The sequence below is a fragment of the Phoxinus phoxinus genome (genome assembly GCF_949152265.1).
Source record: "Phoxinus phoxinus genome assembly, chromosome: 3".
NCBI lineage: Eukaryota > Metazoa > Chordata > Actinopteri > Cypriniformes > Leuciscidae > Phoxinus > Phoxinus phoxinus.
Window position 1 is genome coordinate 36,273,053 of NC_136878.1, and position 13,455 is coordinate 36,286,507.

General features: G+C 37.5%; 1 protein-coding gene across 2 annotated transcripts; it reads left to right on the forward strand.

Moving 5' to 3' along the window:
- The first annotated feature begins 340 nt into the window (after positions 1-340).
- On the forward strand, positions 341-10,086 carry naa38 (N-alpha-acetyltransferase 38, NatC auxiliary subunit). 2 transcript variants are annotated; one of them, XM_079605936.1, is made up of 3 exons: positions 341-698; positions 897-1,083; positions 7,960-10,086. In XM_079605936.1, exons 1-3 carry the CDS (start codon positions 483-485, stop codon positions 8,073-8,075), a joined length of 519 nt encoding a protein of 172 aa, XP_079462062.1. In that variant the 5' UTR covers positions 341-482; the 3' UTR covers positions 8,076-10,086. The 2 variants fall into 2 exon arrangements, with proteins under 2 accessions (XP_079462062.1, XP_079462063.1); XM_079605937.1 differs by having other exon boundaries at positions 897-1,065.
- Positions 10,087-13,455: the final 3,369 nt, after the last annotated feature.

A 13,455-nucleotide genomic window follows, 5' to 3' on the forward strand; every position in this document is an offset into this window, starting at 1 on the left:
AGATATTTTCAGAGGGATTTGTTAATACATCATTAGTTCTGGCCTGATTTATGTGACATTTTAATTAAAGAAAATATGGCGAAAATCAATTGTTTAAGACTATGGACAGTATTTTGATTTCCTAGGTGGTGATATCCTGAAATCCCTCTGAATTTTTATTTTTTCATCTTGTGTGTAAACAAAATGAAACAATTATTGCACCGGCTTTATCATATGTTCAGATCTATCTTCCGAAAATATATGCAAAAACGTGCATATTTAATGAGATAATGCCTAGTTTGCATAATTAATTTTTATTTATTTATAGTTGTGTAAGTAATCAACTGAAGAAGTTTTATGGTGATATCTATATCTAAGAAGTTTATTTGGTGATTATTTACCGTATTCACCTGTAGTGTCAGATGTAGTGTGCTATAACGACCATAGACTGTAAAAGATAACGACAGAAGTAGTTATAGCGCGCGGGCTTTGAAACCAATATTATGCAATGTGCACGCCACTTCACCTGGGGCGCTGTTACTTTGTTCATTCGTCATATTAACAGCAGATTGTACGACCTGAAGAAGATACATCTTTGTTGTTGGAGTAACTCTCGCCATCTCTTTCCCATTTGGGTAGTATTAATAAAACATTTCAATACCAAAAAGGCTCGAATGACAACAGAGAACGAAGAAAACGGCACGGAAATGCAAACTGAGGTCTGAATATGTTGTCATATGGAGCCAGTGAAAATTAGCGCTGAAGCTATTGCTAGCAAGCACTGACTGATTAGTTTGTCAGTGCCTTTGTTAGGATCATTTTTATTCAAATACATGCGGCTAAATATTCTCATCCAATTGAATTGGATCAATATGGTTTACCTATGTTTTGTTGATGTCAAACATTTTGTGTCTCAGGTGGACGAGTCTGCTTATTTGCTGGCTCGGTGCAAGCTGGAGAACCTCCTCAATAAGAGCATGAGGATTCGGATGACAGACGGGCGCACGCTGGTGGGGCTCTTCCTGTGCACAGACCGAGACTGCAACGTCATCCTGGGATCTGCACAAGAATTCCTCAAATCCACAGGTACCCAGTGCACCCCAGGTACACACCTTCTTCTTCTTCTTTGATGTTTTATGGCGGTTGGCAAACCAGCTTTTAGGTACACACCTAATGCTTTATCAACACTTAATCATTATTATTCTTGTCACTTTATTTTCAACTATTGCTTTATATTGTCAGGAATTTAAATAACAACCATAATTATTAAAGGCACCTTATGTATTTTATCATCAAAATATCCCAAAACCACTAGAATCATTTTATATATTTAGTTGATTTGTGTACTTGCATTATCCTAAATATTTCTAAGAATGTTTAAATCCAGGGAAATAAGCAGTTTTAACCATAGACATCATATAGATAGACGCCCTATCGACCGCTACTGGCGCGGTCGAGCCGGTCACCCGCTCCACTCAGTGTAATCTGTATGGCAGGTGCAATGAGCTGTCAGCGCATTTAATTAATCATACCGAATTGATTTTCACGTGGGGTTTTTTTCTGCAAAGGTCATTTATGTAACTATGATACAGGACACATGGTTCGGCGTATTTTAATATTTATAGTAGGCTTAACAGTAATATAATATTCTGATATAAGATATAAAGTGACCAGACGTCAAAAATAAAAATATGTGATGTAGGATATAAGGTATTTTATAAATCACACACTATACATATGATAAAGAAGCAGAAACAGATAGTTGCAGTAAAGTAAGATATTTTAATAAGTTGAAGAAACAATAATGATTTGTGACCCACACACACACACACTTACACACACACACACTCGATTTGCGCAACGTTATTACATTGCTTCCTGATATCACGTGCGCAACACAAATAACCTATATTTATATTAGGGATGCACCGATGTGAATATTGTGGCCGATACCGATAACCGATATTAATATTGCTGTTATGGCCGATACCGATATTTACCGATGTCGATATCTCTGTATAGAAAACACATTTTTATGATAATAAAATAAAGAGCTATTTTCCAAAACACTTTTTTTTTTTTTTACTTTTGTAATTTATTTTCAGAAATTACTGATATTGGGCACCTTTACCTGTGTGTACCAATATCAGTCATTAATAATTTGTATGTCCACTCTAGCCGCGACGCGACTGCGAGTTGCATACAAATCAATCAAAACCCAGAGCCAATCAGAACGGCGTGTGGGCAGGCTGTCGCGTCAAGTGCACAGCACCAGAGAGTAATCTTGACGGCAATCGCAAGAAAATGGATAAGTAGCTACATAATCAAATTCACAAATATTACACCATTTAAACAGTATTCAAATACATAGGCTACTGAGTTACTTAAACAATCTTTGTCAAATAATACATTTGTTTCTTCAGTTTGAACGTTCTTGTTTCCATTTGTTTAATTTCAAGATCTGAGATGAATTATCCATTGTTGCTTTTACAGCTACAAAGCTAGAGCACTAAATGATATTCAAAGTCACATTACACGCTTTTAACATTAAATAAAGCACATAAACAGTGCCTGAGATTATCATTGCCACACGTTGTGTTTGTTGTTCCAGCGCGACGTCGCAGAAAAATAGAAACAGTTTCTAAAATAGAATCGTCGCGTGTCGCCGTCGCGGCTGGTTAGGACATAAAGCTCTGATTAACATTGAAAATATACCTTTTATCGCGTGTCGCGGCATCGCGTGTAGTTAGGACACGGTGTAATGACTAGTTCGCGCGCCCACAATGAAGTGCGCGTGCCTACACACAAACACGGGTTCAAACCTCGCCCCGTCCAGCACGGGAGATATAACAAATGTTGATCGTGTGCCCACTATAAAGTACGCACCACTACACATAAAAACTGTTCCCACAGTATCAGTTATTCCCCTCGCTCTGACGAGACGTGATAAAGGGTGCACCCTCTGTAAAGCGCGCGCCCCTACACACCAGCGCTGTTCACAGCTGAAATGCGCTCGTGCAAAAACAAACATCCCCGCCCCCACACGCACGTCAAATACACAGGAATGATAATCGGCCTGTTCACATCGGCCATATTTTGACATCGGAACGATACCGATGTGTAAAACAATGACCATATCGGCCGATATTATATCGGCGGCCGATATATCGTGCACCCCTAATTTATATATACTACAGGGCCGTTGAATGCTTGTATCTGATAACCGAGAAGCTATTGTAATTATTACTTTACCCCACCTCTCCACGCCGGGTGAACACCGGCTGGTGCAGTAAACATAGCCTAGCTAAAGTTAACGTTAGCTGGCTACAATTTCAGTACAGTAATTATACAGCTGTTATACAGCTCAACATAGCTAGTCTTTTTTGTTTAAAGGCACACTATGTAGAAATTGTACCTTAATATAACAGCTTCAAAGTCATTTCGGTGGTAAACAAGCTCATAGTAGGGCGAGTTCCCCCCAAGCTCCTGGTAGTATAGCTTGGGGAGGACGCCGCTGAAAAAAACAGCAATGCGAGTTTGAGAGGAGCGCCCCCGACAAATCTCTTGAGAATCACATCTTGCTTTACGACATCAACGTCACACACATTAACAACATATGAAGCACAGCTCTGTAAGCACGAAGACACTTGTGCACATTTCAGACGTGATACTCGACGATGGAAAAAGCAAAGAAAACTTGGTCGGACGAGACTTGGAAAAGGAAAAGAGAATCTTATCTCAGGCTTTCACTCATGGCGGGAGCTAAAAAGCGATGCTGACCTGGCGATCTTGTTGATGGACTAGTAAATAAATCTCTTATTTGTAAACTTGTTTGCGTTCTATGTTGTATGTTGTTGCGCTTGCTTGTAGTGTGTAATTTTTTTACGATGCTGTTAGGGATGCTCATTTCGGTTAATTTTCCCGACCGACAACCGCCGCTCGTTATCCGATCATTAACCGTTAACTGATAAGATTTTAATATTTAATTGGGATTAAATAAAAATAAAATTAACGAGTGTCTGTGACCCGTTAAAAAGACAAAAAAAAAATGTATCACTGGTTTATTTTAACGTACAAACAGCAGCATGCAGAACAGATCAACAACAGAACCTGGATTCACATAAAATTATCACGCACCTGCAGCATTTCTGACAGTGACAACAGAGAAAAACAGAATAAATAATATAATATAAAAAACTAAAATAGGCCTACACTAAATATATTTTTTTAACTTTTTTTTTTTTACAAATTAAGATGACAAGAAGAAAACACTGTTTGAAGCTTTGAAAAAACTATGTTTTTTCGTCAAATAAAAATAGCAGGCCTACCTCAATCCACCGCTTGTCTAGTTTTTATTTAAAAGTAACATGTCTACATGATGTGGTGTTAGTCTGGGTCTCCGATGGCACAGATGTCCCGGGAATACAGAGATAACGTATCGCTAGAGTGGCCAACTTCGGAAAGCGCCTTTCATTTGCTTTTAGATGTTTGCTTTGCAAGTGATATTGCAATTTTACTTGCACTACTGCTTTATTTTTAGGGCTGGGCATCGTTCAAAATCTTTCGATCCGGTGCCAATTTCGATACCTCAGTTTCGATACCGGTTCCTAACGATACTTTTTTCGATATCAATTTTATGAAATCTATTTTAACAAGATTACATAACATATTACCTCAGAAAAACTTTTATTTTTTATTTATTTAGTTTTATTTTTTCAGTTTGACTCATGCTCCTTAGCCAGTGCACAAAGGAATAAAAAATGTTTTATAAAGCGCTCATGCTCACCAAAGCTGAATTTTTTAATAAAAAAATACAGTAAAACTTTAGTAATATTGTGAAATAGTATTACAATTTAAAATCGTATCTAATATATTTCAAAATGTAATTTATTCCTGTGATGTCAAAGCTGAATGTTCAAAATCATTACTTCAGTGTCACATGACCCTTCAGAATATGAAAACAGTTTGCTGCTTAATATTTTGGAAACTATGATAATTTTTTTCATGATTATTTTATGAATAAAAAAATCAAAAGAAAAGCATTTATTTAAAAACGAAATATTTTGTAACATTACACATGTTTTAATGTCACCTTTGATAACTTTAATGCATCCTTACTGAAAAAAAATTCTGACTAACCAACACATTTTTGAACGGCAGTGTACATTCAGTAGGTTATTATTTATTGCAATATAAACACTGGAGTGATCAACAAGATATCTCTTCATTTACCATTCGAAGACGGAGCAACTTTCTGCTCTTATGTTTACTCCGTGCACTGTCAAGGTCTTCATCGTGTTTGTCGTGGTACCGGTCTTTGCAGCAATTATTTTACCGCAAATACTGCATCGCGCGCTGTTGGCATCGAGCCTGGAGAAATGTACCCACACTTTTGATCGATTTTTCCACATCTTTAAGGTATTATGTGTGTGTGCTCGCGTCTCATATGAATATGAGTGCGGAGAGTTTGTGTGTGTGTGTGTGCTCGCGGCTTATAAGTATGCGTGTCGAGAGTTTGTGCGTGCGCGCGTCTCATATGAGTGTGCGCGGAGAGTTCTGCGTGTTTCGTGTGAATAGAGTTTGTGTGAATGTGCGTGAGCGACTTTATGTGTGTCGTTGTGCATTTCATATGTATTTGTTTGAGCACTAACGTTGACGAGTTAACTCCTTAGGTATCGAAATCTGGAACCGAACAACATGTCATTTTTCGATACTCGATAGTATCGAGGCAATTCGGTCGGTACCTAAAAAGTATCGAGACTCGGTGCCCAGCCCTATTTATTTTAATACCGCGTAGCATATTTTGCAAGTAACTTCGTCGCCCTTTCTGACACAGTAGGCTATTCTTTTCGCTTGCTTCATTTTGCCTGCTCAGCGAAATGTCTTTAGGCGCGTGTGGTTGCGCGTGTCGACGCACTATGCAGCAAACAAACAACAACAAAAAAGCTAAAAAAAAAGCTTTTTTTTTTTTTTTACTTTTAAACCGTTTAACTGATAGTATTAATCGGTCAACATTTTTACTTTCAGGTAACGGTTAAATGGTCAATATGAGCATCCCTAGATGCTGTTCATTCATTCATTATATCAGACGACGCTGTTGACGTTGATTCCTGCAATTAACTAGCCTGGGAAAACCCAGACCACTTCCGGCAAATTTAGATTTGCTCTGCAAGTGGGTCTGGCAAAGAGCCCATTGAAACCCATTTCCAATCCGTCGAAATCGCGGTACCAATCAGAAACGTTGGGGCGGGCTTTACACGATGACGACAGAGCAGCGACGGTGACGCAGATTTTGTACATTACAGAGATGGATGCCGCCGTTGAACATCACAGCATCACTCGTTCGAATCAGCTATCGCGTCTGTTTCAAGCGATTTAAAATTGTCATTTACAAAAACGGCAAAAGTCATCAGAAGCCATTGCTACATCTTCCTGAAAAACACAAACAGAGAATTGCTGTGAGTCTCAGATGTTTCTCCGTCGCTCTGATTGGTTTTAGATCTATCCAATTGCGCCCAGAGCCATTTGAGCGACGTCCGTTGGTGACGCCCCTGTGGAAATGAATTGTCTATGGAGCTTTGCCAGACCCTAACTCAGTTACAACTGAGAGTGGTCTGGGTTTTCCCAGGCTAGCAATTAACATGAGAACAGTTGTCAATATTACACATAATTATCAGGACATAAATGCGCCTAGAGGTTGTAAATAGTGTAAATGAGCACAATATGCAAACTATTATGATACATTGCAATAATCATGTCTAATGAAATCATAACAGCCAAATAATGAAATAATGCGACGTACATTTAACTTTATTGATGTCATCTGGCATTTTGTAATGTTTACATTACAATCAAAAAACACAAATGAAATTATACAGTAGGCCTAGACTATAGGCTATTTAGTTGTGATTTAGCTGCAATCATGTAAAAACGTCAAACATGGTAGACTACTTTATTATTATAAAGTAGTCTAACACTTGACATAAACGTATTATTATCCTATTACCATCATCAGTATGCAGTATACTATGCAGTATGCAGTAGCCTAATATTTGTATGAAATCGCAGTATGCAGTAGCCTAATATTTGTATGAAATCGCGAAACACCTGGTCAATATCTTCGGAGTCTATCTGTGCCTGTTCCATGCCCGACGCTTCTTACGACAGTGCAAGTATGTTTCACAAAAACGGAAAGCTGCATAGTATGCCTTTAAATCTCATGTTTTTGATTTACAGCGAGTACCATGTTTACCACTAATATCGATCTAGCTCACTGCAGTGTCTCATATAGTAGCCGCCAAGCAAATACAAAGAGTAGCATTATAACAACTTTCAACACACTCAAATTAATCTAATATGGTAAAACATCGCTGCGTTACCCCACGTACATATGACCGGAAGAAGCACAAGCGTCTGCGGTATAATAAAAGCTCCATTTTTCTGGATCAAGTGTTGTGCTTTTCTATTAATGTTAATAAATATTGAATACATTACCAGTTATGCATGAATATGATTCCTTCCCGATTCCCGTTATATTCTCCATTGGCTGTAGAGGTGAAGACAACAACTCCAACGATTGCGCAAAATCAAGTTGTCATCAAGCTACGCCTTTGTTTAGAAAAAACTAGCTTTAGTGGCAAAAAATTACATAGTGTTTTTAAATTTACCAGCTTACCACAAACAATTTGTGCTATGGATACTTTAAAACCTTCTTTAAATAGTTTTAAAAAAAAGTAGGGGTGATATTTCATATATTGTATCTCACTATTTTACTAAAAACATGTAATATAGATTACATGTACTTTGTAGTATTACTTGAATAATGACAGGAACACCTTTTTAAATTTGACAAAATTATTTTTTTTAAATAGTTGGGACACTACAGCCCTTCATTGATAGTAGTCACAGGTAAAACCATGCATGTCTCCTCAGTACAATGGTTAAAAGTTAAAAAAAATTTTTTATTTTTTTTCCCCACAGATTCTTTCTCACAAGGTGAACCCAGAGTGTTGGGACTGGCTATGATCCCCGGCCATCATGTGGTTTCAATAGAAGTGGAATCTGAAAGCCTTCAGACCACAACCCATGGACTCTGACAACTTTAGAGACATTTGGGGTCACCATATGGACTAGAGAGAATGTCGTTTCCATTCAACACTTTGTGTCTGCAACTACAGAGATGGCAGTAATGATCCTCTAGAGCTGGAGTTGTAACCCAATAGGATTTTTCCTTTTTGTGTGTGTGTGTGTGTGTGTGTGTGTGTGTGTGTGTGTGTGTGTGTGTGTGTGTGTGTGTGTGTGTGTGTGTGTGTGTGTGTGTGTGTGTGTGTGTGTGTGTGTGGGGGGGGGGGGGGGTGTATGTAATTGTGTAACATACACATTGTAATGTAATTATGGACTTTGCCATTTTTCAATAAGAGTTTAATAATCAATCTGATATTTGTATTATGTCATTGCACCATTTATTAATATTTCCTCATAACCTCATATCACCAGCAGAGGTCATTCACAGACTTTATTCTTTTACATGTTAATTATTATTGCACATATATAAACAAAATGGCATCTTTCAACTGTGCTAAAATTATGAGAGTGCAAATAATTATATATATATACACACACACATATAATCAATACATTACAAAATTAAAAGGAAATGTTTAGTTTTGAATTCATATATATTTGTAACAACATGATATTAACTAATCTGGATATAGAAAAAGAATGACTAAATAACATCTTGGTTATTTAGTTATCCAATATAATTGTCAAGTTAATGTAAAATGAAAAGATATACAGTATATTTTAGTATTATCAAAATCTCACTGCTCTTTTCTTGTAAATTCTTGTACATAACAATTATTTACTGCATGCAAATACTTTTATCATTGACCAAATATACAATTATAACTTATTTAGTTTGCAGTGGATATAAAACGTCTGTCCACCTGTTTTAAAAACAGTTTTTTTGTGATGTAAGAACTGCAAGATAAATCATATCAAAATCTTTAAGCATTTAATGTAAAAATGACAGACTTTGCAATGCCGCTAAAAAACAAAGAGATATTTTAGAAAAAAAGGATAAAATAAACACAAACCTAACTGCATACGTCCGCACACCATTTTATAATTGTGTATGTGGCTGTCTTTAGAATTAACTAATCATCAAGCTCATGTGAAATGATACACACCTGTCTTCACCTGAAGTGACCAACTAAATCTCAGCAGTTCTTGTAAGATTATTCTGATATGTTCTTGGTTACAAGAAGCCATGGGCCACAAAGAGCTTACAAAGCATTGCCCAAGTGATGTGTACAAAAATGATTCCAAGGCATTAGACTAGATATACCATGGAACACAGTGAAGACGGTCATCAACAAGTGGAATAAGTAGGGCACAACAATGATATTATTAAGAACAGGGCTTACTTTTAAAATCGATTAGACAAAGAGAAAAGTGGTCATGGAGCCTGTCAAGAGGCCTACACCAATGTAAAAAAGAGTTGCTAACTCTAGTATTCATCTTTCATCTGTCTGGACTGTGGGGCAGGGTGGCAAGAGAAAAAATAACGTCCAAGCCTGTCTAAACTTTGTAAAAACACATTTCCAGTCTCCCAAAACTATTTAGAAAAATGCGTTATGGTTAGATTTCTTTTTCTTTTTTTTTTTTTGGCCAAATTAAAGTGTTTGGTGTAAATACAACAGATCATATCAGCAAAGAACACCATACCCACAGAGAAGCATGGTGGTGGTAGCATCATGCTTTTAAGATTTTTTTCTTCTTCAGTTGGAACTGAGGGTGCTTCTCATACTAAAATTGATGCTTCCTCGCTCCTCTGCCCTCCAGCCTGTGACCCGGAAACCGATCGAAATCAGCTATATTAAAGGGCATCTCAATTCTCAAATTGCACCACGAGGAGGTGAGGAACGAGGAGTTAGTAAGCTTCCAGAGGAGCTATGAGCGAGGAAGCACAGGTGTATCCTATACAGGTCTTTCTTGTCGAGAAACCTGACGCACGTATTAATTATCCTCCCCCTTCACATCTGTCACAATAATTTTAATTTATGCTTTACCTTTGCAGTTTAAATAAACCATATATCAACAGGGCATCTTGCTTTATCTTTATTATTTATTAATTTATTAATTATCCAAACTTTAACAACATGACTTCCCTACACTTGACCTTGAAGCTACATCAATTTTTCCATCTGCCACTGTCCAAAACTTGGGTATCATTCTTAACCCTTCACTGACCTTCAACGTTTATTAGTCTGTAAAGCTGCATTTTTTCAACTTCGCCGTATTACCGACATTGTCAGCCCAAAAGAGTCTGTATCACTGGTGCATGCGTTTTTCACCTCAACCCGATTATTGTAATGTTCTTTTTTCTGGACTACCAGCACACTCTATCTCGCGTTTGCAATATATTCAAAACTCTGCCTCAAGATTGTTAACTTACACTGAACGATCTGCTCATATCACTTCTATTCTGTTTAACCTCCACTGGCTACCTGTGTCTTCTCATTTTACTTAGAAAATTCTTCTGCTTACCTTTAACCCTTGTATGGTGTTCGGGTCTGTGGGACCCGTTTTAATTTTTATCAAAAGAAAAATGATACGATTAATAATCCCCCTACACATTTATATTACACACAGGATGTTCGGGTCCACTGGACCCCAGGCTTATAAAAGTGTGGAAATTGTAGGTCCTGTGTACCTTTACTCTGTCCTCCTGCTGTTATTGTGTGTGTGGGTTTATGTTCATGTATATGGTTTATGAGGACACAAATGTGTATAATGACATGGGTATTACAATGTAAACATGGTTTATGAGGACATCTGTGTCCTCATAAACCAAACGGCTTAAAAAAAAACATAATTTAAATTTAAAAAATGCAAAAAGTTTTCTGTGATTGGTTGGTTTAGGGGTAGGGTTAGTGTAGGGGTATAGATTATACAGTTTGTACATTAGAAAAAACATTATGCCTATGGAGAGTCCCCATAAACCACATATCCAAGTGTGCGTGCGTGCGTCTTCCCCTGGCTCTTAGGACAACAACCATATGCATTTAAGTCTAAACTCAAAACCTATTTGTTTAACCAGTATTATCAGTCATGTCATGTTTTTCTTAAACATAACTCTGTATGACAGTCATAATGTATCCTCCTTACGTACCATTTTTCTTTTGCATCTGATCTTCAATATTCAAATAAGCTTTCCTTCAATTCCTCCGTTCTCATTTTCTTTCCTTGCAGCCTTCCCTTGCATCCTACAGGGGGTGGAGATGAGATGCGAGGAAAGGAAATGAGGATGCACAAATAAGAAATAAGCACCCACAGGCAGATTCCAGCCGATTTTGGTACAGAACCTTCTCCTCAAGCCGATTCAATTGCATCATATCACATAATTTTCCGGTATGTAAATTGATTCGCCATTTTGAATTATCTGAAAAAATTACTTTTTCGAACTCCTCCTAGGCCGATGCTCAGATGAACCAGATCATCTCCAGACCATGCCGACCAAAAATTATGGAATTCATGTTGATTCGTCAAACCGTTCACGAAAAATGCGCAAAATAATATATGAAATATATGAATATATATATATGCCGGATATATGAAAAATGGCTGTTTGTGCTTATAGCTTCTGAACAATTTGTACAAAAAGCATCAAATTGGTCTCATTAGATTCAGGGCATCATGTTGAGTTGACTGATATTGGCTGTCGGCCATTTTGAATTATGTGCTAAAATGCTGTAATTTATGATCGCGTGAACGTATCATTACGAAACTCAGTATGGGTAATCAGTACAAAGCCATGGAGGTACTCAAAAGATTACGAGACAGCGCCACCTTTTGGTCAAAAGTTATAATTAAATTTCCAAAAATGCTAATAACTTTTGAATAAATTTGCCTATTGTAATGACACTTATCTTTATAGATTCCTTGGGTTATGCTGAAAGCATAGATACCAATATTGCAATATTCAGCCAAACTTCCTGTCCACCATCTTTATTTTCTTTTAAAACATACTTTTTCAAACTTCTCCTAGACCAAACATCCGATTTTCACCAAAATCGTATCGTGTCATCTCCAGACCGTGCCGAGTAAAAGTTATACCGTGCCGAGTAAAAGTTATGAATTTCGTGTCGATAGACGAAACCGTTTTAGTATAACACAGCAGCAAAGTTGAGGCATAATGCCAAAATGACTCTTCAGGCTTTATATCTGCAATACCTTGACATATTGACACCAAACTTTGTATGCGTCATTGTCACTTCACTCTGACCACATCACATCAATTTTGTAACTACGCCACCTATTGGTCGAAAGTGATAATCCACTAAATCATATTTTTAGTTAAAGGGGTCATGACATGTTTTATTTTATTTTATTATTATGTTCCCTTTGGTGCAATTATAGTATTACTATAGGTTTTTTTTAACAAAAAACTTTTAAAATGTAGTGATTTATGACCTTTTCCCACCCTGTTTCTCATCCTCTGATTCAAACAGTCTGTTTTGGTAACACAGTCTCACCCCAAAACGTCACATACTGACGGGTCTTGACCATACGGCAACATACGACGAAAAGGGTACCCTTTAACGTCCATGTGTGACGATTCGGGTATGGTTGGGTTTAGGTATGCGTTAGGGTACCGCTAGGAGGCGCTGCTGGTGCGCTTATGTCTGCGTCTCATATTGACGTTATAGGGGTACCCTTTTCGTCGTATGTTGACGTATGGTCAAGACCCGTCAGTATATGACGTTTTGGGGTGAGACCGGGCTGGTTTTGGGGGTGTTTCCCCTTTAGTGTTAACGCCCAGTGTTATGATTGGCTAACGTCAGTGCCTGTGCATCAATTATTAACGCCCCCAGCCAGAACATTTGCGGATTCGGCGCAACTGTTTAGTAGCGGGTGATGCATGCGAAGCGATGGCTCTTGCAATGATAAAACCTTATTATGTTTGAGCCGGTGTTCTGACGGAACATTATACCCATCAGAATGGGATACCTTCGGTTAATGCGCATGCGCAGCAGTAAAATTTGTGGAATTGCGCATGCGTTGCATTTAAACCATAATTTCAGCATACCTAAGATTACAAGCGGTAAGTGTTTGTGTATTATATCGCATAATATATACACATTACCTAATTGAAGGGTATGCTGTTTTGATAGCCCCTGGTTTAATAAAAATACAGTTAATAAAGGGGTATGCTATGTTGATAGCCCCTTGTTTAATAAAAATACAGTTTCTACAGGGGTATCAAAACAGCATACCCCTGTAGAAACTCTATTTTTATTAAACCAGGGGCTTTAAAACAGCATACCCCTTTATAAACTGTATTTTTATTAAACCAGGGGCTATCAAAACAGCATACGTTACCCTTCACAAACACTGGTATGCTTTTTTGATAAAGTAACGTTAGGCTAAATTGACAGAACCCGCTATAAAACTCAACTTCCGGTATGCTAT